This window comes from Bubalus kerabau, chromosome 6, assembly GCF_029407905.1.
Source record: "Bubalus kerabau isolate K-KA32 ecotype Philippines breed swamp buffalo chromosome 6, PCC_UOA_SB_1v2, whole genome shotgun sequence".
Taxonomy (NCBI): Eukaryota; Metazoa; Chordata; class Mammalia; order Artiodactyla; family Bovidae; genus Bubalus; species Bubalus kerabau.
Genome location: NC_073629.1, coordinates 15,577,210 through 15,602,456, shown reverse-complemented (window position 1 = coordinate 15,602,456; position 25,247 = coordinate 15,577,210). Strand labels below are relative to the sequence as shown.

At 40.7% G+C, this 25,247-nt stretch overlaps 1 protein-coding gene across 7 annotated transcripts in view; it reads right to left on the bottom strand.

Moving 5' to 3' along the window:
• The window catches only part of LOC129654638 (GON-4-like protein), a 90,826-nt gene extending 66,644 nt beyond the window's left edge, over positions 1-24,182 (bottom strand). The window contains exons 1-3 of one of the 7 annotated variants that reach the window (XM_055584021.1): positions 23,992-24,182; positions 18,915-19,439; positions 12,870-13,058 (exon numbers count right to left, since the gene is read on the bottom strand). In XM_055584021.1, the coding sequence (XP_055439996.1) occupies positions 12,870-13,058; positions 18,915-19,413 (688 nt within the window). In that variant the 5' untranslated portion in view covers positions 19,414-19,439; positions 23,992-24,182. Of the gene's footprint in view, positions 1-12,869; positions 13,059-14,868; positions 15,049-15,858; positions 16,029-18,438; positions 18,553-18,914; positions 19,440-21,174; positions 21,457-23,553; positions 23,964-23,991 lie in introns of those variants that run through there. The other 6 variants (XM_055584022.1, XM_055584020.1, XM_055584019.1 and 3 more) reach the window with 6 other exon arrangements.
• Between the last annotated feature and the right edge of the window lie 1,065 nt (positions 24,183-25,247).

The window sequence follows — 25,247 nt, the reverse complement described above, 5'->3', positions numbered from 1 at the left end:
TGAAAAACACAACTTACCAAAACTGAAACAAAAAGAAACAAGAAATCTAAATAATCCTATAATTATTAGAGAATTTAATCCAAAACTTAAAAGCCTTTTGACAAAACCCCAGGCCTAGCTAGCTTTCTTGGTTAATTCTTACAAAACATTTAAGAAAGAAATAACAGCAGTCTTCTACAAACTCTTCCAGAGAATACATACTGATGAAAAATTTCCCAATTCATTTTATAAGGTCAGTATGGTCCTAATACCAACACACGAAAAAGAAATTAAAGCCAATATCTTCCATAAACAAAGACACAAAAACCTCAGTATATTAGAAAATCTAATACATCATGACCAAATAGGTTTATCCATGAAATGCTAATTTGTTTTAACTTCAGAACCCAATCAATGTAGGGACTTTCCTGGTGGTCCACTGGCTAAGATTCTGCCCTCCCAATACAGGGGGAATGGGTTCAATCCCTGGTCAGAGAACTAGAACCCACAGTGCAGCAACTGAGAGTTCACATGCCACAACTAAAGATCCTGCGTGTTGCAACTAAGACTTGGGTGCAGCCAAATAAATGCATACTAAAAAAACCCAAAACAATCAATGTATGTTATTAGGCATATGTACAGGAAAACAGAGTTTTAAACTATGAAAGCTATATTGAATAGTAGTGGTGAGAGTGGGCACCCTTGTCTTGTTTCTAATTTTAGAGGAAATGCTTTCAATTTTTCTCCATTGAGGATGTTTCTTGTGAGTTTGTCAGATATGGCTTTTATTATGTTGAGGTATGTTCCTTATATGCCTACTTTCTGGAGAGTTTTTATCATAAATGGGTCTTGAATTTTGTCAAAGGCTTTCTCTGCATCTATTCAGTAATCATATGGTTTTCATCTTTCAATTTGTAAACATGGTATATAACACTGACTGATTTGCAAATACTGAAGAATCCTTGCATCCCTGGAATAAAGCCCACTTGGACATAATGTATGATCTTTTTAATATGTTGTTGGATTCTACTTGCCAGAATTTCATTGAGGATTTTTGTATCTATGTTCATCAGTGATACTGGCTTGTAGTTTTCTTTATTTTGTGGCATCAGGGTATTGCTGGCCTCACAGAATGAGTTTGGGGATTTTCCTTCTTGTGCAATTTTTTGGAAGACTTTGAGTAGGATAGGTGTTAGCTCTTCTCTAAATTTTTGGTAGAGTTCACCTGTGAAGCCATCTAGTCCTGGGCTTTTTGTTGGAGCTTTTTTGACTAGCCACAGCAGTCAGAGAAGAAATATAAATAAAAAGAACCCAGACTGCAAAAGAAGAAGTAAAACTCTCAGTTTGCAGATGACATAATTCTCTACATAGAAAACCTAAAGATGCTACCAGAAAATTACTAGAGCTAATCAATGAACACAGTAAAATTGCAGGATATAAAATTAATACACAGAAATCCATTGCATCCCTATACACTAACAATGAAAAATCAGAAAGAGAAATTAAGGAAACAATCCCATTCACCACTGCAACAAAAAGAATAAAATATTTAGGAATAAATTCACCTAAAGAAACAAAAGACTTGTATATAGAAAACTATAAAACACTGGTGAAAGAAATCAAAGATGACACAAATAGATGGAGAAATATACCATGTTCTTGGATTGGAAGAATCAGTATAGTGAAAATGAGTATATTACCCAAAGCAATCTATAGATTCAACACAATCCCTATCAAACTACCAACAGTATTTTTCACAGAACTAGAACAAGTAATTTCACAATTGTATGCAAACACAAAAGACTTCAAATAGCCAAAGCAATCTTGAGAAGAAGAATGAACTGGAGGAATCAACCTTCCTGACTTTAGACTATACTACAAAGCTACAGTAATCAACAAAGTATGGTACTGGCACAAAGACAGAAATCTGTATCAATGGAACAAAATAGAAACTCCAGAGATAAATCCACGCAACTATGGACACCTTATCTTTGACAAAGGAGGCAAAAATATACAATGGAGAAAAGACAGTCTCTTCAACAAGTGGTGCTGGGAAAACTGGTCAACTACATGTAAAAGAATGAAACTAGAACACTTTGAAACACCATACACAAAAATAAACTCAAAATGGATTAAAGACCTAAATGTAAGACCAGAAACTGTAAAACTCTTAGGGGAAAACATAGGCAGAACACTCCCTGAAATAAATCACAGCAAGATCCTCTATGACCGACCTCGAAGAGTAATAAAATAAAACCAAAAATAAACAAACAGAACCTAATTAAACTTAAAAGCTTTTGCACAAGGAAGGAAACTATAAGCAAGGTGAAAAGACAACCTTCAGAATGAGAAAATAACAGCAAACAGAACAACTGACAAAGAAAGTGAAAATCAAAGTGAAGTCACTCAGTCCTGTCTGATTCTTTGCGACCCCATGGACTGTAGCCAACCAGGTTCCTCCATCCATGGGATTTTTCCAGGCAAAAATACTGCAATGGGTTCCCATTTCCTTCTCCAGATCTTCCCAACCCAGGTATTGAACCCAAGTCTCCCACATTGTAAGCAGACACTACCGTCTGAGCAACCAGGAGAATTAATAATCCCCCAAATATACAAGCAGCTCATGCAGCTCAATATCAGAAAAACAAACAACCCAATAAGAAGGTGGGCAAAAGAACTACACAGATATTTCTCCAAAAGAGATTTTCAGATGGCTAATAAACAGATGAAATGATGCTCAACTTCACTCATTATTAGAAAAATGCAAATCAAAACTACAATGAAGTATCATCTCATGCCAGTCAGAATCAGTTCAGTTCAGTCACTCAGTCGTGTCCAACTCTTTGCGACCCCATGAACCACAGCATGTCAGGCCTCCCTGTCCAATACCAACCCCCGGAGTCTACCCAAACCCATGTCCATTGAGTCCGTGATGCCATCCAACCATCTCATCCTCTGTCGTCCCTTTCTCCTTCTGCCCTCAATCTTTCCCAGCATCAGGGTCTGTTCCAAAGAGTCAGCTCTTCGCATCAGGTAGCCAAAGTACTGGACTTTCAGCTTCAGCATCAGTCCTTCCAAAGAATACCCAGGACTGATCTCCTTTAGGATGGACTGGTTGGATCTCCTTGCAGTCCAAGGGACTCTCAAGAGTCTTCTCCAACACCACAGTTCAAAACCATCAATTCTTCGGTGCTCAGCCTTCTTCACAGTCCAATTCTCACATCCATACAGGACTACTGGAAAAACCATAGCCTTGATTAGATGGACCTTTGTTGGCAAAGTAATGTCTCTGCTTTTTAATATGTTGTCTAGGTTGGTCATAACTTTCCTTGCAAGGAGTAAGCGTCTTTTAATTTCATGGCTGCAGTACCCATCTGCGGTGATTTTGAAGCCCAAAAAAATTAAGTTTGCCACTGTTTCCCTATCTATTTGCCATCAAGTGATGGGACTGGATGCCATGATCTTCGTTTTCTGAATGATGAACTTTAAGCCAACTTTTTCAGTCTCCTCTTTCACTTTCATCAAGAGGCTCTTTAGTTCTTCTTCACTTTCTGCCATAAGGGTGGTGTCATCTGCATGTCTGAGGTTAGTGATATTTCTCCAGGCAAACTTGATTCCAGCTTGTGCTTCTTCCAGCCCAGCATTTCTCATGATGTACTCTGCATAGAAGTTAAATAAGCAGGGTGACAATATACAGCCTTGACGAACTCCTTTTCCTATTCGGAACCAGTCTGTTGTTCCATGTCCAGTTCTAACTGTTGCTTTCTGACCTACATACAGGTTTCTCAAGAGGCAGATCAGGTGGTCTGGTATTCCCATCTCTTTCAGAATTTTCCACAGTTTATTGGGATCCACACAGTCAAAGGCTTTGGCATAGTCAAGAAAGCAGAAATAGATGTTTTTCTGGAACTTTCTTGCTTTCTCAATGATCCAGCGGATGTTGGCAATTTGATCTCTGGTTCCTCTGCCTTTTCTAAAACCAGCTTGAACATCTGGAAGTTCACGGTTCACGTATTGCTGAAGCCTGGCTTGGAGAATTTTGAGCATTACTTTACTAGTGTGTGAGATGCGTGCAATTGTGCAGTCGTTTGAGCATTCTTTGGCATTGTCTTTCTTTGGGATTGGAATGAAAACTGACCTTTTCCAGTCCTGTGGCCACTGCTGAGTTTTCCAAATTTGCTGACATATTGAGTGCAGCACTTTCATAGCATCATCTTTCAGGATTTGAAATAGCTCAATTGGAATTCCATCACCTCCACTAGCTTTGTTCATAGTGATGCTTCCTAAGGCTCAGTTGACTGCACATTCCAGGATGTCTGGCTCTAGGTGAGTTATCACAACGTCGTGATTATCTGGGTCATGAAGATCTTTTTTGTTCAGTTCTTCTGTGTATTCTTGCCACCTCTTCTTAATATCTTCTGCTTCTGTTAGGTCCATACCATTTCTGTCCTTTATTGAGCCAATCTTTGCATGAAATGTTCCCTTGGTATCTCTAATTTTCTTGAAGAGATCTCTAGTCTTTCCCATTCTATTGTTTTCCTCTCTTTCTTTGCACTGCTCGCTGAGGAAGGCTTTCTTATCTCTCCTTGCTGTTCCTTGGAACTCTGCATTCAAATGAATATATCTTTCCTTTTCTCCTTTGCTTTTCACAGCTATTTGTAAGGCCTCCTCAGACAGCCATTTTGCTTTTTTGCATTTCTTTTTCTTGGGGATGGTCTTGATCCCTGTCTCCTGAACAATGTCATGAACCTCTGTCCATAGTTCATCAGATCTAGTCCCTTAAATCTATTTCTCACTTCCACTGTACAATCATAAGGGATTTGATTCAGGTCATACCTGAATGGTCTAGTGGTTTTCCCCACTTTTCTTCAATTTAAGTGTGAATTTGGCAATAAAGAGTTCATGATCTGAGCCACAGTCAGAATGGCCATCTTCAAAAAGTCTACAAACAATAAATGCTGGAGAGGGTGTGGAGAAAGGGAATCTTACACTGTTGGTTAGAATGCAAACTGGTACAGCCACTACAGAGAACAGTGTGGAAAGTGAAAGTTAAAGTCACTTGGTCATGTCTGACTCTTTGTGACCCCATGGAATTCTCCAGGCCAGAATACTGGAGTGGGTAGCCTTCCCCTTCTCCAGGGGATCTTCCCAACCCAGGGATTGAATCCAGGTCTCCCGCATTGCAGGCAGATCCTTTACCAAATAAGCCACAAAGGAAGTTCAAGAATATTGATGTGGGTATCCTATCCCTTCTCCAATGGATCTTCCCAAACCAGCAATCCAACCGGGGTGCAGTGAAGGCAGGTTCTTTACCAACTGAGCTATCAGGGAAGCCCTAAGGGAACACAAGGAGCCGGGCCTGCAGGGTGCGGGGTATGGAGCAACACACCCCATGTAGTGGCAGCAGAAACCCACAAGGTGAGGAAGGGGTAAGGAAGGTGATCACCAGGGGCCCACGGGACCTGTGCCACCCATGGCGAGGACAGCCAACCGCCCAAGCTCGGTGCATGAGCTTGCAGTGAGCGGGGGCGCGGAGGAACAAGGGGGTGACCCCACCCTTCCCTACTAGGGTCCCTGGCACGTCCACCCGCCCAGGGGCAGGAGGCCTTGTAGCCAGTCCAGATTCCTTAAAAAACTGGAAACAGAACTGCCATAGGACCCAGCAATCCCACTGCTGGGCATACACCCAGAGGAAACCAGAACTGAAAAAGACACATGTACCCCAATGTTCACTGCAGTATCATTTACAATAGCTATGGCGTGGAAGCAACCTAGATGTCCTCTGGCAGATGAATGGAGAAGGAAGCTCTTGTACATATACACAGTGGAGTATTACTCAGCTATAAAAAGGGATGCATTTGAGTCAGTCCTAATGGGGTGGATGAAACTGGAGCCTATTATATAGAATGAATGAAGTAAATCTGAAAGAGAAAGACAAATACTGTATATTAAAACATATATATGGGATTTAGAAAAACAGTACGATCCCTACATGCAGGGCAGCAAAGGAGACACATATACAAAGAACAGACTTTCGGACTCAGTGGGAGAAGGTAAGGGTAGCATAATTTGAGAGAATAGCATTGAAACATGTATATTACCATATGTAAAACAGATGACCAGTGCAAGTTCAATGCATGAAGCAGGGCACCCAAAGCCAGTGCTCCGGGACAACCCAGAGGGATGGGGTGGGGAGGGAGAAGAGGGGGCGGTTTCAGAATGGGGGACACATGTAAACTGTGACTGATTCATGTTGGTTGGTGTATGGCAAAAACCATCACAATACTGTGAAGTAATTATCGTCCAATTAAAATAAATTAATTAAAAAAAATAAACCATGAGAGCTAGGAACTTCCCTGGTGGTCCAGTGGTTAAGACTGCACTTCCAGAGCAGCGGGTACAGGAACTAAGATCCTAAATGCCATGCTGTGTGGCCAAAACACGTTAAATAAGAAAAAAAAAATTAATATAAATAAATAAAACATGTAGAGCTAAAACTGACAAAGCTGAAAGGAAATATAGACAAATATACAATTAAAGTTGGAGACTTCAATATGCCTTTCTCAATAACTGTCAGAAGAGACCAAAAGAAAATCAGTAAAAATAGAGAAGACCTAACAATGCCATCAATCAACTTGACCTAACTGACATTTATAAAACAGTGTATCTCAAAACAAAAGAAAACATATTCTTCTCAAATACACAGGGAAGAGCTACCAATAAAGATTATATTGGGGCCACAAAATTAACCTCAATAAATATAAAAGTACTGAAATCATACAAAGTGTGACATGAACTCGAGGGAATTAAATTAGAAATCAGTAACAAAAAACTAACTGGCAAGTCTTCAAATATTTGGAAATGAAAGAACACATTTCTAAAAAGTTCCAGTGGATTTTTGTTTTATTATTATAAGCCTTATGGTACTCTATAACTATAAAAATTACATTTAAAAAATCAGGTTCTAAAACAACAGAGAACAGGACTCCAGTTCAGTTCAGTTCAGTCGCTCAGTCGTGTCCAACTCTTTTCGAGCTCATGGACTGCAGCACACCAGGCTTCCCTGTCTCTAATCCTGTACAGAACTGCAATCCTGTACAGAAAATTTGAATGTGTGTGTCCCCCCAAAATTCATACTCTGAAAGCCTTACCCCCAGTATGGCTATATTTGGAAATGGGTCTTCTAAGGAAGTAATTAAAGTTAAATGAGTCCAGAAGGTGAATCTCTGGTCCCACAGGATGAGTGTCCTTATAAGAAGTGATATCAGAAAGCTCACTCCCTCTCTCACACACATGCACCAAGGAAAAGGTCGTGTGAAGTTATAACGAGAAGGCAGCTGTCTACAAGAAGAAAGTTCTCGTGAAAACTGAATTTACCAGCACCTAATACTGGACTTCCCAGGCTCCAGAACTGTGAGAAAATAAATTTCTGTTGTTTGAAAGGAAAACTGATACATCCTGTAGTATTATTAGAAAAGTTTCAAATCAGTGACCTAAGCTACCACTTTAAGAAACTAGAAAAAGAACAAATTAAACCCAAAACAAGGAAACAGAATAAAATAGTAGACAATAGCAAAAACCAGTGAAATAGAAAACAGAAAAGTAGAGAAATTAATGAAACCAAAACCTTGTTCTTTGAAGAAGTTCTAGCTAGAGTGATTAAGAGAAAGGTATAAATTAACAGCATCAGGAATAAAAGAACAGATACACTATAGATCCTAAAGACATTAAAAAGATGACAAAAGTGGTTAAGCATGTGCCTGCCAATGCAGGGGACACAAATTTGATCTCTGGTCCAGGAAGATTCCACATGCCTTGGCAACGAGCCCGAGAGCCACAACGACTGAGCCGTGCTCTGGAGCCTGTGAGCTGCAGCAACTGAGCCCATGTGTGGCAATGACTGAAGTCCATGCACCTGCCCAGAGTCCAGGGTCTGCAACAAGAGAAGCCACTGCAAGGAGAAGCCCAAGCACCACAACTAGAGTGGCCCCTGCTCACTGCAACTACAGAAAACTCGAAAGCAGCAATGAAGACCCAGCGCTGCCAGAAAATAAAGAAAGAAAGAAACCTGAAACGAAATAAAGATGACCAAGAAATATTATGAAAAACTTTATAACAATAAATTCAGCAACTTAGATGGAACAAATACCTTGAAAGACACCAACTGTCAAAGCTCATTCAAGAACAAATATATAATTAAATAGCCCTTTATCTGTTAAAGAAATTGAATTCATAGTTAAAAACATCCTACAAAGAAAACTCCTGGCCCAGACGGCTTCATTGGTGCATTCAATAAAACATTTAAAGAAGAAATAAAACCAATTCACAAACTCTTCGAAAAACAAACAAACAAAAACAAAAAAAACACACAAGAGGAAAGAATACTTTCCAATTCATTGTAAGAGGTCAGTATTACCCTAATCCCCAAACCAAAGACATTACAAGAAAACTACAGACCAGACACATAAATCCTTAACAAAATATTAGCAAATCAAATCCTGCAATTAAAAAAAAACAAAACAAAAAACACCTATATCATGATCAAGAGTTGATTTCTCCCTGCCATGCAAAAATGCTTTGAAATTTGAAAATCAATCAAGATAATTCATATCAACAGACTAAAACAAAAGACAATCTCAAGAGATGTAGAAAAAACTTTTCACAAAATCCAACATCAAGTCATGACAAAAACTCTCGGCAACCAGGAATAGTAGAGAACTTCCTCAGTCTGATAAACAATAGCTGTAGACCAATGTCCTCCAGCTTAGTGGTGAAAATGGAGTGCATTTCCTGTAAGAGGTCAGGAACAAAGGAAAAGGTGCCCATTCTCACCACAGCGATATCTCACTCACGGATTAGTCGACTCAGTACTGTTAGGATGGCAACTTTCCTAGCACTTCCTGGCGGTCCAGTGATTAAGACTCTGTGCTCCCAATGCAGAGGGCACAGGTTCAATCCCTGGTCGGGGAACTAAGATCCTGCATGACCACAATATGGCCAAAAAAATGGCAATTTTCCCAAATGGATTCATAGATTCATTATCAATCAATAGCCTAGAAAATATTTTTGAAGAAAATGACAAGTCAATTCTAAAATTTATATAGAAATTAAAAGTACCTAGAATAGCTTAAAGTATTTAAAAAAAAAAAAGTTGGAAGACTCATGACTACCTGATTTCAAGACTGTGTGATATTAGTGAAAGCGTAAATATTAAATCACAGATTAACAGAATAGAACAGCGAGTCCAGGAAAGACCCACACAAAATTGCCAAATGACTTTTTCACATAGATGCAAAAGTAATTTAATAGGGAAAGAAATCTTTTCAGCAAATAGGGCTGAAACAACTGTACATCCATAGGCAAAGAAAGAATCTCAAATATACCTCACACATTATATAAAAATTAACTCAAAATGGAGCATATACACCTAAGTGTAATGTGTAAAACTGAAACTTCTAGAAGAAAACAGGAAAGAAGCCTTTGTAGCCTTGGATTAGGCAAATGTTCCTTGACACGATATGAAAGCATAAGCCATAAAAATAAAACCTGAAGTAGCTCCCCATGGCTAACACTCTTAACAATTCAGGCAAAATAAATAATGATAAATGGCACTGTAATTCAAACAATGAAACAAATATCCATGAGTCCACACTCATATAAAAACTGAATAAATAAATGAAGGAGAAGAGACTGTTCTTCTTTACAGAAAAATTCCAATTATTAAATGTAAAAGGAATGACAGAAATAAAAAGCACCTTTAGAACAACACAGTAACTGCTGCAGGTGATCAAGCAATAGAGGCTAAAACTAGAGGGGGTTAAATTTGAGGAGAAATAAGAATATATACATAGTTTAAAACTATCTTGTGCAAAATATGTAGTAATTACAAATGGAATATTGGCAAACAACAGAATAATGAAGAAACATTTCACAAAAAAAATCTACAAATGGCCAATAAATACATGAAAATATACTTTATATCATTATTCATTGGGAAAATGCAAGTTAAACCATAAGGAAATACACCCAGTAGAAGAGAGAGAATTACAAAGTCTGTTAACTGCTCACAAGGATGTGGACCAACTATAAATCTCATATATTCCTGTTGGGAATGTAAAATGGTACAGCTACTCTGGAAAACAATTTATCATGTTCATATAAAGTTAAAGATACACTTACTATAGGACCCAGCAAAGCCACTCACAGTCATTTCCCCAAGAAAAACAAAAACTTATTTCTATCAAAGAACTGTATGTGAAGGTTTATAGTAGCTTTAATTGTAACAGGTAAAAATGAGAAAGAACTGAAATGTCTTTTGATATTTGGTAAAACTAATACAATTTTGTAAAGTTTAAAAAGAAAATAAAATTTAAAAAATAAATAAAAAGAACTGAAATGTCCATCAACTGGTGAACAGATAAACTGTGGTACATCTATGCAATAGAATACTACTCAGCGATGAAGAACATGAATTAATCTCAAAAGCATTACACGAAGTGAAAGGTATCAGATGCACACAGTACTATAAATCAACTATACTTCAATAAAAATTCAAAAAGATACCAGATGCAAAAGGTTCCATACATACTGTATAACATCTATACATAACATTGTGCATGCTAAGTCACTTCAGTCATGTCAACCCTTTGTGACCCCATAGACTGTAGCCCACCAGGCTCATCTCTCTACGGGATTTTCCAGGCAAGAATACTGGAGTGGATTGCCATTTCCTTCTCCCATGTATAATATTGTAGAAAACACAAGAGTATAAGAAAAAAATTGGGATCAGTGGTTCCCAAAGGACTGCAAAGGGGAATGAAGGAGCTTTTGGAATGAGAAATGTTCCATATGTTGACTGCAGTGGTTAAAGTGAAAGTGTAGTCACTCAGTCGTGTCCAACTCTTTGCAACCTACTAGGCTCCTCTCTCCACGGGATTCTCCAGGCAAGAATACTGGAGCGGGTTGCCATGTCCTTCTCCAGGGGAGCTTCCCAACCCCGGGATGGAACCCAGGTCTCCTGCACTGCAGGCAGACGCTTTAACCTCTGAGCCACCAGGGAAGCCCCAACTGTAGTGGTAGTTGCACGAATATATACATTTCTCAAAACTCACTTAAAATATTTTATTGTATTAAAATCCTATTTCAGACTTCCCTAGTAGTCCAGTGGTTAAGAATCCACCTGTCAGTGAGGGGGACCTGGGTTCAATCCCTGGTCTGGGAAGATGCCACATGCCATGAAGCAACTAAGCCTTTGTACCACAACTACTGAGCCCATGCTCTAGAGCCTGCCACCCGCAACTACCAAAGCTCAAGTGCCTACAGTCTGTGCTCCACAACAAAAGAGAAGCCACCACGATGAGAAGCCCTCATGCCTCAACAAAAAGAAAGCCCAAGAGCAGCAAAGAAGACCCAGCACAGCCAAAAATTTTAAAAATTAAAAATAAATTTTGTGTTAAAAAAAGAAAATTACATCTCAATAAACCTCAATAAACATTTAAAAAGAATCAATGTAACTCTCCACATTAACAGAATAAGGGAGGGAATTCCCTGCAGTCCAGTGGTTAAGACTCTGCACTTCCACTGCAGGGAGAACAAGTCTGATCCCTGGTCAGGGAAATAAGATTCTGCATGCTGCACAGAAACAACAAAAATAAAAAACAGAATAAAGGAGAAAAACCATATGATCATCTTAATAGAGATTTTTAAAGAGCATTTAACACAATTCAATATGGGATAAAATGCTCAGAAAACCAGGAAAAATTTTCTGTAATCTGATACAATAATATATCCATAAAAAGCTTATCGCTATCATTACACATAAACAGGAATACTGAACACCTTTGCCCAAGTTCAGAAACAAGACATGGATAATCCACTATTGCAACTTCTAACTTACACAGCAATGGAGGTCTATTATTTGTAACAAGAAAAAGAAATCAGAAGTGTCCACTTTAAAACTGTTTGTTAAGCTAAATAAAGAAGTCTTTACTCATTTGTCTGTATATGTTATATTTCACAATAAAAATATATTCCAAAAAAACTTGAAGGAGGCCTAATCCTATGACCTAGCAGTTCCACCCAACAAATATTAGGCACCAATGTTCACCAAAAGATTTCTAATACTATGTTCACGGCAGCACCAATCAGAGTAGCCTACAACTTGAAACTATTCAAATGCTCATTAAGAGCTGAATGAATAGGGGGCTTCCCTGGTGGTACAGTGGATAGGAATCCACTTGCCAATGCTGGGGACACACGTTGGATCCCGGGTCTGGGAAGATTCCACGTGCGGTGGAGCAACTAAGCCCGCACACCTAGAGCCTGTGCTCCGCCACAAGAGAAGCCGCCACAGTGAGAAGCCCACAACAAAGAGCAGCCCCTTCTGACCAAAACCAGAGAAAGCCTGAACACCAGCGAAGACCGAGTGCAACCATAAAGAGAGAAAGAAAGAAAACTGCAAAGAGATGAATGAATAAAGAAAATGCAGAATATTCTAACAATGGAATACTATACAGCAATGAAAATGCAAGCACATGCAACAGTGTGGACCAATTTCATTTACACATAATGCTGAAGGAAAAGGCAGTCAAAAAACATACATTCATGATTCCATTCATATACTGTACAAAACAGGGAACTAATCTATGCTGCTTGAAGTCAAGATAAGGTTACCCATCCTTATCTGGATGGGTAAGGTGTCAGTGGTAACTGAAAGGAAGGACTTCTGGGTACTGGTAATACTCTATTTCTTGATCTGGTTGCTGGTTACATGGGTGTTTTCAACCTTTGAGAATTCAGTGAACTGGGATATCTTGGAATATTTGCAGTTTTCTGCCTATTATAGTTCAATAAAGAGAGGGGCTTTTTAATGAGAAGAAAAGAAAGCCTACCCATTGGAATAAAGAGTCCACCATCCTCTGTCTCTTCCTCAGCTTGGTGAGCTCGAGTCCTGAGTGGCTTTTCAGGAGAGGCACAGACATCTGGCTGAGATGATTTCCTAGGTGGGGTGGCAGGTTTTGCAGAGTGGCCGTCTGATGGCAAAGAAGGCATCTCCCCTCCAGAATGCATTTGAGATTTTCCTGAAAGAATCACAAATACTGCTCAACACTTTGACCGTTCTGAATTATACTCTGTCGTAGAAATCAGCATCTTGTTCCAAAGTCCTTTTTAGTTAGATTACTTCAATAATGATGCATTCACTATATAGGCATTCCTCTCTCTTAAAAACAGTGTCCTAAGAAAAATACTGAAATCAAAGCTCAGATGCTATTTACTCATCCTTACTGTCAGGGAACTGAACTAAGTAATTGCTAAGATCTTTCTAGTTCTAATATATTTTTTGAGCTATGCATTTTTTCCCCATGAAAAAATCATATGCATAATTGTAGGACAGGGAGCTGTGCTCCTGATGACAAAGGGACATTTTTATAGATGATCATTAATACCACATTTAGCCAACTACAAACGATACATGTTATCAACTATATGTATCTAATATATATCAGTGATTGTATATCAACTATAAATGACATGCTGCTGCTGCTGCTAAGTCACTTCAGTCATGTCTGACTCTGTGCGACCCCAGAGACAGCAGCCCACCAGGCTCCCCTGTCCCTGGGATTCTCCAGGCAAGAACACTGGAGTGGGTTGCCATTTCCTTCTCCAATGCATGAAAGTGAAAAGTGAAAGGGAAGTCGCTCAGTCGTGTCCGACTCTTAGCCACCCCATGGACTGCAGCCTACCAGGCTCCTCCGTCCATGGGATTTGCCAGGCAAGAGTACTGGAGTGGGGTGCTGTCGCCTTCTCCGTAAATTTTATATATATATATATATATATATATATATATATATATAAAATGTCCTAAACTTTATGACTCTGTAAATCAATCTTACAGAGCATTAGAGTAAAAATCCCCATAACACTGTAAACACATGGTCACAGAGTTCATTACACAACTTTTTCCTTCCCTCCCCTCAGCTCTTTTTGGTCAAGCCTCACAGCTTGTGGGATCTTCGTTCCCCAATGAGCAATGGAACTCGGGGGCCTGGCAGCGAGAGCACCGAGTTCTAACTGAACAGCCAGAATTCCCTCCTCAAATCAACTCTTAGTAAGTGCTACCTTTCTTCCCCTTTTTCATGAGGGACATTAAAAAGACAAAGAAACATGCATGCAATATCAAAAGCAAACATTAAAATCTGGATTCATGGGGAAAAGAATATATACAGGATTGTGTGTGCACAGATCTGTAGAATATACACAAGGCACTGCTAAACAGTGATTGCTTCTGAGAAGGTAACTTGGAAAAAAAGAGGACAAAGTGAAAGGGTGCCTAACTTTTCCCTGTGTACTTTCTGTATTTAGGAACTTTTTACCATGTTTGTGTATTACACAGTCAAAAAAAAATTTTTTTTCAAAAAAAGATCAAGTTATTTGTTATTAATACTGAACTCCATTCAAAATAGATAGTACTTGTTTCGACTGCTATCCCATCAACATTGGCAGCTTCAACTGATATAAACAAGATTTTAAACGGGAAGACACTTCCCTCCAACAAAGAAAAAAAAAAGCCTTTACTTTCAACTAAAGCATGACTCAATCCATAATTCTATTTACTGTTAATCTTATTTCCTTTACTTCTGGAGTCTGTGATTACTTCACAGTGTCAAAAAGGTTAAAAACTGTGGCTTTAAAAGGGACTGTACAACAAGGAGTTGAATCCTAAATCCAACAAATTAAAAGTTCCTCTCAGGCAAATGTCTTATAAGAGGGAGGAACTTCAATCACACAGCAGAGCTTTCTCATTAATCAACAATCTTTAATAATTTTTAGAATCAATGTCTAACATTTAAAAATTGAACTGACACAAATGATTTTTTAAAACAAACATACCAGAACCTTTACATCTAACCAAAATACAAAAGTTCAGTTTGGTAGACAGAGCTTCCAATAATACTTTTTCCACCTCAAACATCTGGAACGACTCCAAAACTGCCCCGACAGTTTATCAGCTGCACCATACCTACATAGAGAAAAAGTTCCTTTTCTCTGCAATACTTTTCTCCCTGATCCCATCACAGTGCTTCTCAATTTAACTCCCTTCTCACAGAACTCCTCAGGATCCCACTCTTCCTTTCCTCTCTCAATGTGCTAGATACCAAAGACCTTAGAAAGAGAAGTCAAGAAGGGTAAGAGACAGAGAAGGAAAAGCCTTATTAGAGAGCATGGCTGTAGCTCATTTACTGCCAGCCTAACAACTTCAAATTAATATGAAAATAATTAGCCAAAAACTGTAAAAACCAACCAATTATAAGTTGAAATCTGCCTAAGTTAATCATTTTTAGAAGACAAAGAAAGGGGAAAAAAGACTTAAAGGAAAAATTAAAACAATTTTAAAAGAACAATTAAAATTCTATGAGAATTAATGGTAAACACCATTACCAAGAAAGGTTTAATCACTAGCACTTGCAGTCTAGAAACAATTTTACAGTATATATCAATTGTAACACAGTGCTGATACTTCCAAATAGCCTAGATGTTTTTCTGCCTTTTTCCCCACATTTTGATAATTAAAAAACCAAAATGTTAAATTAAGCAAAACAACAAAAAGAATATGCACTAAATTATAACAGTAATTACTTTGAGTAGTAAAATTATGGGTGATTATTTTCTTTCAATTTTCCAATATTTTCCAAAATGCAAATACACATATGAATTTACAATATTCCTTTTTTCTTCCTGCTTTTCATGTGACATGTCGATTTGGCAAAAAAAAAGTTACTTGGAGGGAGAAAGGAGTCATAACGTACTTCTTGTACTGGTATTACTTGTATATACGGCTAATTGATATATTATAAGGTGGGAGAATCAACTTTCATTTACCCAGCTTAATGTAGTAGTAGTGGTAGTAAAAGTCACTCAGTCGCGTCCAACTCTTTGCGACCCCATGGACTGAGCCCTCCAGGCTCCTCTGTCCATGGAATTCTCCAGGCAAGAATACTGGAGTGGGTAGACACGCCCTTCTCCAAGGGTGTTCCCAATCCAGGGACTGAACCCAGGTCTCCCGCATTGCAAGCAGATTCTTTACCATTTGAGCTACTAGGGAATTCCGACCCAGCTTAATGAGGAGTATTATTACCAGTATTACAGATAAACTCTAAAAAATGTTTACTTTACCTACACTTGAACATTTATAAACTTACCATTAAAGACAACTCTAGAGATTTCCCTAGTGGGTCCAGTGGTTAAGAATCTGCCTTAAGAGATGCAGGCTTGATGCCTCGTAGGGGAACTAAGATTCCCACCGGCCACAGGGCAACTGAGCCTTCGTGCCACGACTACTGAGACCTCACGACAAAGTTGCAGAGTCCATGCACCGAAAGGAAATACCCTGCATAATGTAAAAAATATCCCACATGCCACAACCAAGACCCAACACAGCCAAATAAATAAATAAATATTAGAAGAAAATGCAACAAAATCTTAACAACTGTCAATTCTGGATCATGAGTACTCAGCGGTTGGCCATGTTATACTAAAAAATAAAAACTCTACCCTCCACTCTTCAACAGGTCAGAGACGTTAAACTCCTGCTTAATTTTACATTCCTTCTCTAGCACTTTAATCCCGCATCTTCCTCCATTTCTTCCTGTCTTCAGGTCACAAATACAACGAAGCCAAGGAAAAAGTTCCAACAGTGTTGCTGCCCTCTAGCTATTTCCATGGAGAAGGAAATGGCAACCCACTCCAGTGTTCTTGCCTGGAGAATCCTAGGGACGGGGGAGCCTGGTGGGCTGCCGTCTATGGGGTCGCACAGAGTCGGACACGACTGTAGCGACTTAGCAGCAGCAGCTATTTCCAATTCCACTCCACTGCACAAATTATCACTGGGGCTTTCATCCTTCCCTCATTAATGTCATCATTCAATTTCCTTTTCCCAAAACTCCTAAATCTACTCTTAAATATCATCAACCCTCACATAAGGTATTTTTTTAGACTTCCCTCATGGCTGCAATGCACCAGGGAAAGAATTGGCCTGCCAATGCAGCAGACTCAGGTTCATAAAATTTTTTTTTTAATGTAGTATTTTCTCATGCATCATTATATCTCTTTTGTCACTAAATTTTAAATGAAGTATCTGTTTTTAAAACTCTCTACCAAAAAAAAAAAAAAAAAAACTCTCCACCCTCCTTGACTTTCACTACTGATACTTCTCCCGATTTCCCTTCTCTGTCATCTTCTTCCATGTTCCTTTCTATGAAGAACAATTAAAACTTTTCTAATCATACCTCTTACCAAACTTTAATCTCAGTTTTCCATTTTTCCATGATGGCCCCAAAGTCACCTCACACTTCACATACTTAAAGCTAAACTCATTAAAACTTTCAAATACCTTTCCCAGGAAAGCATACTTCACCACGCCCCAACCCAGATATCTTAAATGGTATCAGTTTCTGAGAAATATTAAATTCCTCCTCTGTAATGTCTCTGTGTTTCCCTGGTAAAGAAATCCCCTGCCAATGCAAAAGATGCAGATTTGCTCCCTAGGCCAGGAAGATCCCCTGGAGAAGAAAATGGCAACCCACTAGTATTCCTGCCTGGGAAATCCCATGGACAAAGCAACCTGACAGGCTATAGTCCATAGGGTCGCTAAGAGTTGAACACAACTTAGCAACTAAATAACAACATCTCTAAGATATACCTTTCTTCTCCATCCTTACTGCCAACATCCTACAGCAATGCTTTCTAAGGTCTCAATGGCGTAACAGCATGGCTGTGTGTCGTAATCTGGATCTATCATTTCCATCTGAAACCCTGCTTTCCTTCCTCACAAACACAGCACTTTCATGTATTTGTAGAAAATGCTATTCTACTTCCACTCCTTCACCCCAACCTATCAAATCTTATCAATCCACTAAGTTCCAATTTTAAAAATCCTAATTACTTGTACCACACTAGCACTTAAATCACATATTGTCTTAAACTGTTCCAAACGAATTATGCGCTCTTGTCTTGTCTTCCCAACTAGACTAAAAGAGCTTTCTGAGATCAGAACTATGCCTTCTGCTTCTTTTATTTACTAACTGGCTATAACCTTCAGGAAAAGTTCAAAGCATGAAAAGCAAAGACTTCTGGGACTTCCCTGGTGGTCCTTTGGTTAAGAATCCACCTGCTAATGCAGGGTACACAGGTTTGATCCTTGGTCCAGGAAAATTTCACATGCCACAGAGTAAGTAAGCCCATGTGGCACAACTACTAAAGTCTGTTCACCTAGAGCCCATGTTCCGCAACAAGAGAAGCCACAGCAATGAGAAGTTCTTGCACTACTACGAAGAGTAGCCCCCTCTCACTGCAAGAAGAGAAAGCCTGCTCACAGAAACAAAGACCCAGTGCAGCCAAAAATTAAAATTAAAAAAAAAAGCCCTTCACAATTCAATCTACCACTCAAGTGATCCCTCATACCTCTTCTGCTTCTGCCTCTGCCAGGCTCTTCATGGCCTAAGATACTCCATGCCATCACTCTATCAAACCACACGCATCCTTCAAGTCCTAAGGACTACGACATCTCTGGAGAGCCTAACCAAATGACAGAGGTATTAGTCTCTCAAGGTCCACTCCATAAATAGCCACCAAATCACAAAAGACATACACAGTTCATTCCTCCAGAAATAATGAAAAGGTAAGAGAATGGAAAGAAAAGAATATGAAAGATGATCAAGGAAATGGGAGGGGAGAAGAAAGTTTCTACCCATTCATAATCATACCGTTCAGTGCTGACACTTAGAAGCACCACAGCTCCAACTCCAAACCCAGCCAGCCTCCCCTTTCAGAAATGCTGTTTTGTAAAGGCACTGCAGAGAGTGCAATGACAAGTACAAAGGCAATGACAAGCTGGTACTGACAAAGAAAATATAACCTGAAGATCTTCCGTATCTTACCTCCTTCCTTGACTTCTTCACTAGGCTCTTCTGAAAAAGGCTCCTTAGCAATAGGATGATCGCCTCTGTCTTCTTGAGTAACTGACTCAGGTCTGAGTGTAATTTTCTTCCCTCTCCTTGAGCTAGTGGCCTGGAGTTTTCCTTTACCAATGTGTGTATTTACAGGCTGGGAAGACTCCAAGGAAGCTAGGGTGATTTCCTGAGAGACGGCCACATCCACGGCTTCCAGAACTGCTACATTTGTATGCTCAGTGAGCATCCTAGAGCTCAAAGATGGGTCCTCCATACCAAGCTGAATTCCTGCAGCCTGCACTTCAAGGTCAGCTGCTCTGCCACGACTTGGACTCCAGGACAGGGACACTGACCCCAGGTCTTTAACTGACCCCAGGTCAGATTCTGGTTTACCAGCTGCCTGCAGGTCTACGTCATCTTCCTCCTGGTTGCCCTGATGCTGTGCGGACTCTGTCAGTGTAGTTCTTCTCTTCTTACAGGGCAACATTTTCCAAGTCCCACTTTTGTTCCATCCTGAAAGGATAAAGGCAAGTTCTTATCACCTTCTTATTAATTAAAGGTAACAACATTTCCTCAAACATATTTTCATTTATTCATGTTCAATCATGAACACTGCATATTACACCAAATGCACAATCTCCCATTAGGTGGAAAGTGAGAGACAGGTTAGAAAGGCAGAATTCAAATCCTAACTCTATTACTGATTAGTGTGTTATCTTGCCTGAGTGACCTCTCCCAACTTTGGTTTCCTCAACTGTAAAAAATAATAATCTTTCTAAACTTATGGAGTTGTTATAAGAATTATATAGTAAGCAATTAATCAGTGTCAGTTATTACTATTACCATCAGGGAGGGAGAACAGCATGATGCTGAGAGTCAACTGTGGAATCAAACTACCAGTATTTGCTTCCCAAGTGGATGTCTCTCTAGTCTTGTGACCTTGCATGAATTAACCTGAATCTGTCTGCTATACAATGAAATAAAAGTTTCATCTATGAAATTAGATAATAATTTATTAGATCAGTAAATGTTTGCAATTGTTGCTTACAAACACAGGTATTTCCATAAACAGAAACAATCCAAAAACAAAGTATGGATATGTAAAACGGTGAAACTATACTAACAAATTCTGTACTGAAAACAAAAGTTGCATCTACAAAATTAGACCGTAATATACTTTTTTTAATCAAAAACTAACTGTTCTCTATGAAAATCCTGGACTCTTGGCTTCACTTCAAATGATCACATTTTAATGGCAAGACTGTCCTAAAGTGGATGTATCTTCTTTGTTCTTATAGAAACTATTTGCAAACCTCTTTTTTTTGTACTTACCACTTTTATGATTACTTCTTGTCACTCTCCCATCACCCTCCCCACAATGTGCTTTCTGAGGGAAAATATTCTTTCAAGAAGTTCTACTAGTACTCGGCAATATCTGCCCTACTGCAGACACTCAATAACTGTTCCCCCGAATGAATGAGTGTGTGAACTTCCTATTCTGTGCATATTCTATGCAGGCTGGACCAAGAGCATTATATGGAAACTAACTGCACCTTTCTACCCAAAAAAACTTTATTCTCAGGTTTTCGAGCTAGGTCCAAGAATAGAATACACTGCCTTGTGATTGATACAGTGAGTTCTTCATCACTAATAATGTTCAAGTAAGGCCTGAACCCCCATCTATCAGACACCAGGTGAAAACCTGGACTAGAGGACAGCAACATAAAGTACTTTCTAAGAGTTTGAACTATAAGGTTAGTTTTAAACCACTTTCATTCAGATTTTCCAGGACACTAGGAGACATTCCCCAGCACAGGCCAAACCAACTGTTGTCCGTAACTTGATAATTAAACTTCAATAAACAAGTAAAGATTCCTCTGATAAGGGAATGCTGAGGGAAAATTAGGGTAGTGGCATTAGTTCAGACAAGTCTTATATTTCAGATAAATTACTGAGGTCCAAAAAAAGGGGAGTGGGGAGGGGGAATGGAAAAAAAAAAAACACAGCTACTATTCAGTCAGGAGAGTGCAGGGATCAGCTCAGGAACATCCATTACAACAAAGGCTCTGCCCAATCTCTGGAACTGCAATCAAACCAACAGCATGAATGAAGGCAAATCCGGAGGCAACCGTGAAGCGGACCCCTTCTGGAAAAAGATTTCACAAAGGGGTCCTAACTGCGCTTTTCACCTCAACGCGGAACGCTGGCCCTAGTCTCCACTCCCAGAAAGACACCTTCACGTCCCTACCTCTGTCAAGCAAACCGCACCAGGCCTAGACCAAACCGCCTCAGCCTGGACATCCTTCGTCCGAAGGTACAGCTCCAGGCTGCCTGTTCCCGCCCCACCGCACTCGACCCAGTACCCTCACCAGCCAGCCGGATCCCGCGGAAACTCAGCTTCGGTATCACCGGAAGTCAACCAACGGCAGCGACTGACGTGCTCGCCCCCAGGTCGCTGTACGCCGCGTCAGGGTTTCAAAGAGCATGCGCCAATCTCAGACGCCATTCTATTTTAGGGCACAATGAAGCCTAAAGGCTAGTACTTCCGTTGTGGGCAAAAAAGTTTAAAGGCAGTACCTGTCTCTCTCCACGGAGCAATCCTACTCAAAACAAAACTGGGTATTAAGGGTCAGTGGTTTAAGTTAACAGTCCTTCTCGCCGCAATACACCTGGAATAGGGGACCCAAGAAAATGGAGAATTCATGAAATTTCAGAAAGAAATCTTGGGTTACAAATAGTATAGTTTCCTGAATAAAGCAAAAGGGAATTTCAGAAAAACATCTACTTCTGCTTCATTGATTACACCAAAGCCTTTGACTGTCTGGATCACAACAAATTGGAAAATTGTTAAAGAGATGGGGAATACCAGACCACCTTACCTGTCTCCTGAGAAACCTGTATTCAGGTCAAGAAGCAACAGAACCAAACAAGGAACAACAGACTGGTTCACAATCGGGAAAGCAGTACATGAAGGCTGTATATTGTTACCCTGCTTATTTAACTTATATGCTGAGTACGTCATGCTAAATGCCAGGCTGAATGAAGCACAAGCTACAGTCAAGATTGCCAGGTGAAATATCAATAACCTCAGATATGCATATGACACTATCCTACCGGCAGAAAGGGAAGAGGAACTAAAGAGCCAAAAAGCTTTTTTTTTTTTTTTTTGGAGGTTGGAATTGCCTTTATTGGGGCAAGCCTGGAAGGCCTGCTGTAGATAAGGAGCCTCTTGATAAAGGTGGAATAGGAGAGTGAAAAAACTGACTCAAAACTCAACATTCAAGAAACTAAAATCAAGGCATCCAGTCCCATCACTTCATGGAAAATAGATGGAAAAAATGGAAACAGTGACAGAATTTACTTTCTTGGGCTCCAAAATTACTGTGGGCAGGTACTGCAGTCATGAAATTAAAAGACTCTTGCTCCTTGGAAGGAAAGATATGACAAAACCTAGACAGCATATTAAAAAGCAGAGACATTACTTTGCTGACAAATCCATATAGTCAAAGCTATAGTTTTTCCAGGAGCCATGTATGGATGTGAGAGTTGGACCATAAAGAAGGATAAGCACTGAAGTATTGATGCTTTCGAATGGTGGCGTTGGAGAAGACTCTTGAGAGTCCCTTGGACTACAAGGACATCAAACCGGTCAATCCTAAAGGAAATCAATCCTGAATATTCATTCAAAGACCTGATTATGAACCTGAAGCTCCAATACTTTGGCCACCTGATGGGAAGAGCCAACTCACTGGAAAAGACCCTGATGCTAGGAAAGATTTGAGAGCATAAGGAGAAGGGGGCAACAGAGGATAAGATGGTTGGATGGCATCATTGACTCAATGGATATGAGTTTGAGCAAACTCTGGGAGATAATGAAGGACAGGGAAGCCAGAATGCTGCGGTCCATGGGGTCGCAAAGAGTCAGACCCAAATGATTGACTGAACAACAATAAGTCTTTAATTCAATCCAAAGTAATTATTGATATCTGTATAATACTCTGCTTGTAAAATGCTTTCACTTATCACAGGTGATTTTTTTCAATCATCACAATAAATTCTATGACAATGGCTATTATTATACCTCCCGGTTTAAACAAGACAAAATTTAGGCTCAGCTGTGTAGGTGATTTCACAAAGATGCACAACTATCAGATGGAATCAGGTATCCTGACTCTAGGTTCTAATGCATTCATCTGGTTTCCCGGAAGGTGCCTGGAACATAGTTGAAGGCCAATAAATTCAATACATGTGTTTTGAATAAATAACTCCTAAAACCATGTTCTTTCCTCTTTTCTAGAAGTACAGAATGTCAAAGCTGGAAAAATACATTCATCCCGCTTTTGGTACAGGTGCTGCTGCTGCTAAGCCGCTTCAGTCATGTCCGACTCTATGCGACCCCGTAGACGGCAGCCCACCAGGCTCCCCCGTCCCTGGGATTCTCCAGGCAAGAACACTGGAGTGGGTTGCCATTTCCTTCTCCAATGCAGGAAAGTTAAAGTGAAGTCGCTCAGTCGTGTCCGACTCTTAGCGACCCCATGGACTGCAGCTCACCAGGCTATTCGGTCCATGGGATTTTCCAGGCAAGAGTACTGGAGTGGGTTGCCATGAACCACCAACAAATACTTACACATTTGAATAATTTACTTGACCTGATCCTGTCTGCAGACAGAATTGAAGCGGGATGAAAGTATCTAGACTAAAATGGCGAACTTGATGTAATCATGGAGATAACCACCAATAGTGACTCTAACCGAGAGTCACCCTAACTCTTCAAATTTCAAGTCTCTAAAAGCTTCCAGTTTAGTTTCTGTCCTGTAGATCCGTTGGTTTGCTCTCTCTCCCATGCACTTTCTAAGCAGTTGTCAGCACCTGAACCTTCCAACAATGATTAACTTTGGTACTCTTCATTAGTCTTTTTTTAAAAGCAGCTTCCGTTCACACGTCACAGAATCCATCCATTTTACTTATACAATTCAATTCCTCGCCCAGAACATTCTGCTGCTATATTAAGCCTGGGGAATCCGAATTACAAGATCTAGAAGATCTCATATGATAAAGTACATACACTTCTTCATCAGGCCTTGAGGAATTCATCTTATAGACCCACAAGCCCTAAATAGGTGGGGTCTCATTCTCTCGAAATCTTGGCGTTGGAAGGAGTCCCCCTTTCAGGCATCTTCCGGAAAAGGGCGGAGCTTGCCTTCCGGAACATTTCGGACAGAGGCGGAGTCTTTAGCCAAAGGCCGTTGGGAGGAAGGAGGGGCCTCCCGGTCCTTCATCAGTCCTGGCATCAGGACCAATCTGGCTGCATCCTTTGCTCAGCGCAACTCTGGAACATCTTAAGAGGCGACCGCAGCTGTCAACCAGGGACCTGACCGTCGCAGGAGGCATCCGCCAGATACCTTCCCCCTCCCTAACCTAATGCTCTGCAGCGGCGGCCTCGGTACCCACTGGAGGCCCCAGACTTGTCTGACCATTGCAAAAGCATTTATAGCAATAGCCTCTGATTACATTGCTGAGATCACCAACATCCGACCTAGCTTTGGTAAGTAAAAATCTGGCAAACTAAGCCTGGGGTAGGTGAAACCGTTGCCAAGCCAAGGGAGCTCCGCGGCTGGGCAGAGCGTGAAGCCCAGATCAAGGCCTTCAAGTGCCAGCCCCTGGAGATTCGGGCCTGTGGTGGTGGGTAGAATCGGGCCTAAGGTGGTGGTATTGCGGGCAGTGGACAGCGTCCGAACCTGAGCTACGGGCTGCAGGGGCCGAGAAGGCCAGAGTCACAGCAAGGGTGGGGACGTCCAGGATGCGAAAACCTCGTATGGTGCACTGTCAGTACCGCTGGAGGTGAGAAACCGAGAGCCTGCGAAGGACGTGAACCCCTCCTTCGAGGGGAGGAGAGGCGAGGTAGGCCGAGCCCTCCCCCTTGGGGCACGCAGGGCGGTGCCCCTTCCTCCCCCTCCCACTCCTCAGGGCTGCGGGGGAGGGAGGTGGCAAGGGGGATGGGGCATCAAGATGGCAGCTTGGAGACTGTGGGCTGTGTGGCAGGCAGCCAGGGGAGGCGGCGGCCTCTGGGGAAAGAGGGGTGCGGGGGTGGGGAGCAAAAAGGAAGCCACTCCTGAAGCCGGTCAGCTGGATGCTGGGGCCGGGAGGAAACGTGAGCCCTGCCATGTCTATTCTGCATCGTAATGGTGGGGTCCGTCCGATGCTACCAAATGGCGCTTGGCGCTGCTGGGTTGGGGGATGACGTGATGTCTATTTCTGGGCCTCCTGGCAGCGCCTAGGCTCTTCTTCTCAGGCCTTTGTTCCCTGTTTCCCTGGGCCGGC